This window comes from Zea mays, chromosome 3 (genome assembly GCF_902167145.1).
Source record: "Zea mays cultivar B73 chromosome 3, Zm-B73-REFERENCE-NAM-5.0, whole genome shotgun sequence".
Lineage (NCBI taxonomy): Eukaryota > Viridiplantae > Streptophyta > Magnoliopsida > Poales > Poaceae > Zea > Zea mays.
This window is the reverse complement of record NC_050098.1, coordinates 189,407,498-189,413,842: the sequence shown is the minus strand read 5'-3', so window position 1 is coordinate 189,413,842 and position 6,345 is coordinate 189,407,498. Positions and strand designations below refer to the sequence as shown.

Below are 6,345 nucleotides of genomic sequence, written 5' to 3'. Positions count from 1 at the left end.
AGACAGCCAGGCCAAGCAAAGTAGATAAACAAACCATGTCTACGATTGAGGCATTGATGGTACCGCGCACGGTGCACATGGTTACTTTCAAGCTAGCTAATGCAAGGCGCTATGCACTAATGTCCCCTTCCAGAGAATCATGTGCCCTGTTAATTGGCTTGGCTCAATGCTCTCTAGGGGCAACAACCGATGTTTATATATTGCTGATATATGCAGTTATAGAGAAGAGAGAAAATATGGATATACATGGATAAGATCGTAATTCACAACTAACCCACCATAAATCACAGTAGGGAGACAGAGCTCTCTCTAATATAGAAATAGACGTAACAAACTGCATTTTCATCTAATACCCTCTCAATCACAATAGAGAAACCCTAAGCCCAACACAGCTCAAGTACCTTCTTTTTCCCCTCGTTTATGCGTTATCATGCAGAGTGTTTCTGTGATCCACAAATATCCCTTTCTGTACAGTTCAGGTAAACCAGCCACGCAGCGCCCAGTCGTGAGTCACCAGATCGGGCATGCAACCAGCTTCCTTCTACTTCCTGGGCCACACGCAGCGGTTATTACAGGGAGGCAGACGCAGCGCCCTCGTCACGTCTGAACTCTGAAGCCTGAGCACGCCCACGTCGCACTGGGCCAGAATCTCCCTCTCGTTTCAGCAGGCCTGCTTTGCACCACGTAGCCTTGTTGCCACCACACAACAGCTGACGCGCCGCCGCTGCTTGCTGGTCCTCCATATAGAAAGGCCGGATCGCTGGGCGAACCTGTAAGAACCACTTTCACCTGAACTCCTGAAGCAAAAGCAATGGCCATGAGAGCGCTTCCGCTGACCCCTTCCAGGAGCTCCTCGTTTGGAGCTCACCAAACCAGGCCGAGCGGCGGCGGCCCCAGATCAGTGAGAGCTTATGCGAAGGGAGACGAGGAGGGCGACAAGCAGTCCCTCTTCGGAAGCATCACCGAGGCGCTGGACTTCTCGCAGGTCCGGTCGGAGAAGGACGCCGAGCTGCTGTACGAGGCCAGGGAGTCCACCAGAGGTGGAGGGAGGATGACGAGGGAGCAGGTGTGTATCATGCAAAGCAACTGCGGCTCGATAATGTTATGTTATCATCCGTAATCTGATTTATTTGTTGTTTGATTTGCAATGAAGTACGGAGCACTTAGGCGGAAGATTGGTGGCACCTACCAGGATTTCTTCAAGTCATATGTTGAAGGTATCTTATCTACACCTTTCCCGTGAGAATATTTAAACGCCAAGTGAACAGGCCCGTATATTGCCTACTGGTATTCAGATTAGCACTGCATCACTGAATAATCCGTGTAGTTTTTTTTGGAAACAAGTGTAGTATGATGAAAGATTGAAAGTAGTGTCCACTGAAAATATATTATCGCACACATCCTTTTTTATTCCTAACAAGAGAGAATATCAAGTTATCGACGATTGACGACCAACCAAATTGGTTTCGAATTTCAGTCGACGGGCAATACGTGGAGGAGGGTTGGGTCGACAAGACCTGCAAGATCTGCAAGAAGGACACAAGGGGGGAGCCGAGGCAGGTTGACAAGCTAGGAAGATACGCTCACGTTGCGTGCCTGGAGAACCCCAAACCGACGAACTTTTTCGCCAAAATCTTCGCCAGATGAACTATGCTGCGTCCGTCGAAAGCGTTGTCTCGCTCGCTCGTGGTTAGAGAGTACAATATATAGGTAGTGTTGTTGTGGCTTCAAAGGGGACAAGATTGTGCACAATTTTCCAAATGGATTGGTATGTACTGATGAGCATCAGCGCGTTCCATAGTTCCGACTCCCTCTTCAGTGTATTCAAGTCGACCATGAACCCACGACCCACAAAGATCAAGAACAAACTACTGAAAATATTTAGATAGTTCGACTCCTTCACGACAAGCAAATTAGTAGTACTCTGGAGCAAGGTTTTAAATAACCGGCTATAGCGGTCGATATATCCAGATATATCCATTTTAGCAGCGAAAAGTTACGCCGTTTAGCCCAATATATCCCGATATATCCAGCTATATCGCGATATATCCCGATATTTGCACTTTTTAGAAGTTTGGGGATAAACTCGTTTTCCCACTATTTAGAACACTGCTCTGGAGGTCATCTATTATTAGCTCGTGTTCCTTGTCATAATACAAGAGGAGCTTCCAACTGCAGGCTTATTTATAGAACTGTGGAGCACTTACAAAGCTATTGCGTTTTGCTTACCTAATTATGTAGTTATTTATATAATAATGTGTCTAGATGCCTCTTGCGTTGAGCATAGACAGGTACACCCTGCACCTGACGATAGTGCATCCGATCTTAAAGCCCGGCATCACTGTAAACCCAACACCGATCTTTGCTTCCTCCGCGGTCAGCCTAGCTGGTACGCTTTCCATGTGCTTCCTTTGGAACCGAACGCCGCTCTTGACGAAGAACATCTCGGCCCTTGGTTTCAAGAGGCGAGCAACCGTGAGCAATGCCCAGACAGATCTAGCCATCCTCGCAAATGTCTGGTAAAACTGCGTCCTTGGATGGCCGCCCGCCTCGACAAATGCTCTGTGGTCCAGAGTTCCCAGGAAGGATACCTCCATAGTACTTGGCACAGCAACCAGATACTTCTCCCGGCAGAATCTCCCAAAGGCGGAATTTGGTGACTCCACAAGAGCGTCGAATGGGTCCTTTGAACTCATAACACGGTAGAAGGAATCCATGGAGAAATACTCCTCTTTGGTCGCCGCCAGCATCGCCCGAGCAAAGTAGGCCTCAACGCAATACTTCCTGTGAGCCCTTTTCTCAAACACAAGGGATCTATCGGCTGGAAACTTTGAGCAGTCGAGGTCCCATCCAGCTGAAACCTTCATCCAGCTGACGACGAGCTTTGTGAAATCATGTATACACTTCGACGAGTTCTCAAACAACTCGATGAACGTATCAACCGATCCCACTTTGCCAATGCCGAAACTTATTTCTTTATTCATCTGCGACGCTCTCTGGTCAGCCTCCTCCTTCAGCTCCAGATTTCTCCTTTCCAGTTCTTCGAGCTCTGCTCGCAGCAGAACAAGCTCAGAGTCTTTCTTGCATATGTCGGCCTGCAGCTCCAGGGCGAGCCTTTGACGCTCATGGATCCGTGAGCTGACACGAGACTGGTGCATTGGATTGCTCCACTTATCGGCACCGAAGTAGAGATCTTTAAGCCCAGCCGTCTCTTCAAGCTCCGACGCAAAACGCTCACCGGCGACCGCAACCCTTTCAGGATCATACGGCACATGTGCCTGCTGAACCTTCACATAGGCCAGCTTCAGACCAGAGACCGCGCCAAGAAGCCTCTCGACAACCGCTTCCTCGTAGCGGGCGGTGGAAGTTCCGGAACAGCTCTCGTGGTCAGAGACTTGGTGTGGATATACTTTCAGGTGCGCGCCGTCTTCGCTGCTGCCCCCGCCGGTTGTGCTGCCGGCGTTGGGCTTCTCGCCGACGTTCTCCGCCACAGCGACGGAATGCACCTTGCAGATGTCCGTGATTCGCAGAAGCAGGCTGGATGACGCCCTCCTCGGCTTCCCCTTCGCCGGCTCCATCTCTTAAGATTCCGTAGTCAGCCGCGGCGTCCGACTCCGAGCGTCTGTGATCTTCAGTCTGCGTGCGTGAGACAGCAAGTCAAACGAGCATAGGTTCCAACTTCCAAGAAAGGAAGATCGCGGCTTTTGAAGATGTCTATTTCGATCGAATCAACGCCATGAACACGGAATGTGGATTTAAGATTGCGTCTACTCTAGCCGACTGGTTGGCGTCCAGGAGAAGGAAACAAAATAGTACAAAAACAATCCCAGAATAGAAGAACAGGCCAATCTGCCTTGCAGACTCTGAGTAATATACCTTTTAGCCGGCGGGTCCTGAAACTTCAGGAACTGCTGGTATTGCGCATCTGGACGGACCCAGGAAGCGCAAAAGCCTGCCAAGAATAGGACCCAGCGAGAGAGATGATGAGATGGCGCAGAATCTTCAAGGATCCAAGACTCGACGTGATGGGGCTCTCGCTTATTTAGTGGCAGAGGACAGAGGTAGAGGGTTTTGTGGGGGTGGGGGAGGGAGGGGGGAGGGAGGCAACGACCTCGTGGGGGCCAGTGGATTCGAACAGAGAAATAGTACTGTGGAGTACGTAGAAATGGGGAGTGGTAGCCAAACAGACAGGTGGTGGAGTTCAGTTCCTTCTTTTATTGTCATCAGTGCCTCTCGGGAGAGACGTGGGGGTTTTCTTTTGTAATCCCAAGGGCTGAGGGATGCTGCCGACCGAAGGAAGCAGACCTTGGAAACCCTAGCAGCCGCGCTGCCGCCTTGTTCGTCGCCTCTGACCGGGTTCTCTGCTGCCTGGAGGCGTAAATTAAAGGCGCTAACCGCTCATCTTTTTATTTCAGGCTCTGTAACTGCAGATCTGACTTCTCAGCTTCTATTCCAGATCATGCAATAGGATAGAAGGGGAATATCCAGGCCTTCAAAGAAAGGGCCAGTGAAAGGTGAAAACTGATCTTGACCCGGCTTTGGCGGTTGAATAAGTTCGGTCTTCACTCTTCACGCCATCATGGTAGTTTATAAAGAATTCCATTCCTATGGTAGGTATTCAGTGCCATTCAGAGCGCCCTCACCTCAGTATTATTGTAATTAAATCTCGAATCATGAATGCCTGAATCTGCCCTGCTCACCCGGACAACGCTGGTCATGGCTCATGGCTCATGGCCCTGCACCCTGCAGTAGTAGTAGTATGGGAATAAACAAGCTCACACGAATCACGATCTGAACTGGGCGAAGGCACACACCTACACTAGGCTCAGGTCAGGTGTAGTACATTTCAGAAATGGACAGCCCAGAGTCGCCCTACCAAAGCAACCCGGACAAAGCTGTTTCCCTCTTTCCTCGCGAATTTAAAAACTCAAAGCAAAAAAAATCTATATATGATTTCGCGCTTTAAAGCGCAAAAGCCCCTGCTAATTTGCGGATCGTAAGGCATTTGAGATGGCAAGTAGTAATGGCATCCACGCAACGTCCAACTGTAAATCTCGCAAAGCTCGTGGTGTCTCGTTTTCTTAATGAGAGTAGTAACAATTAACAAACGCTCTCGTGCTTGAGACGGCACCATTAGTTAGGTTAGGTCGCCACTAATATCATCCATTTAGCCCATGCTTTGCCTGTCACGGCGCCTCCGATCCGTATTGAATACTATAGCAGTGCTGATTAATACGGGTCTCGCGTCGGTTGCCAAAATACACGGGATCACAAATTTCGCTTTAGAGATACGGAGCTTCTTCTTCGGTGTAGAAAAGAGAACTACAAAAACAAGTAGAAGAAACGCAAACAACAGCCATCCATCCACGACGTGTGTAATAACAATGAGGAGGTATTCAGAATCCTCCCTTGTGATACGAAGCGAGTGAATGTCATCTCGGATTGAATCTAGCAGACGCTAGACATCCCTAGTGTTGTCGTCGAATACTCGACTGCATAATCGCTCCTTCCATAAATTTTATGAGGTTTTGTTTGAGTACTTTAGTATTCGACCCAATCTACATGTATTGTGGTGGATTGGGGTTTACGTGTGGATTGGAGCGATTACTAGACTACCCAAACAAGGCCTGATGTGTATACTATGATCTGTGCATGTTTTTATCTGCAATTGTGTATGTCCCTGCGCTGTGTTGAGGTATATCCACTAGTCTTTCTTCTGAATGAATCAGCAATGTTTTTCCCATCGACATTACAGTTAATGCCATACATTTCAGATTGCAATACGTTTGTTTGCAGTCATTTTAGTTTCACCAAAAGTACGTGTGCAATATTTGTTGTAGGTTCATCAGATCATGGGCACAAGGTCGAATATGCAATGTTGCGCCATTAGCATAAAGCCTAGTCCGCATGCGAATAGGATTGGCCCCAATTGGAGTTAGCAGTCCTCTCTCTTCTCTCTGTTGCCTTGTACACTGTCTGCTGTAGGGGATCCATTGCCATTGCCATTGCCAATATGAATAGCATGCATGAGCGACAGAGGATCACCTTGACATAGACCTCCATCGGTGTTGTATTGGTTTCCTAGGTTGTCCATTTTACAGCACCAGATATGTTGTTTTTGCCCAGGTGATCGAAACCAAATCATGCCATCTTTGTCTGAAGCCAAGCTCATGTATGGACTGAAAAGCTTTGGCAATAATGTCCAATATTATGAACAACATTGGTGTTTTGCTCTTGCGAAAGTGGTTCACACTACTCCCTGTATGGACTGAAAATTATCTAGGATGCTACGCCCTTTGATGAAGGCACTCTAGCTCTAAGACACTGGCCATGGTAAATGTGGTG

The 6,345-nt window shown here is 48.3% G+C and overlaps 2 protein-coding genes across 2 annotated transcripts; one reads left to right on the top strand and one right to left on the bottom strand.

Annotated features, from left to right (window-relative positions):
- The first annotated feature begins 772 nt into the window (after window positions 1–772).
- On the top strand, window positions 773–1,809 carry LOC100275213 (uncharacterized). Its single transcript, NM_001371646.1, has 3 exons — window positions 773–1,066; window positions 1,154–1,217; window positions 1,478–1,809. The coding sequence occupies exons 1-3, from the start codon at window positions 812–814 to the stop codon at window positions 1,645–1,647; spliced, it is 489 nt and encodes a 162-aa protein (NP_001358575.1). The 5' UTR covers window positions 773–811; the 3' UTR covers window positions 1,648–1,809.
- Window positions 1,697–4,740, bottom strand: LOC103651060 (Sec1/munc18-like (SM) proteins superfamily). The gene is made up of 2 exons (XM_008676657.3): window positions 3,877–4,740; window positions 1,697–3,636 (listed from the first exon to the last, which is right to left on the bottom strand). The coding sequence occupies exon 2, from the start codon at window positions 3,576–3,578 to the stop codon at window positions 2,262–2,264; it is 1,317 nt and encodes a 438-aa protein (XP_008674879.1). The 5' UTR covers window positions 3,579–3,636; window positions 3,877–4,740; the 3' UTR covers window positions 1,697–2,261.
- Between the last annotated feature and the right edge of the window lie 1,605 nt (window positions 4,741–6,345).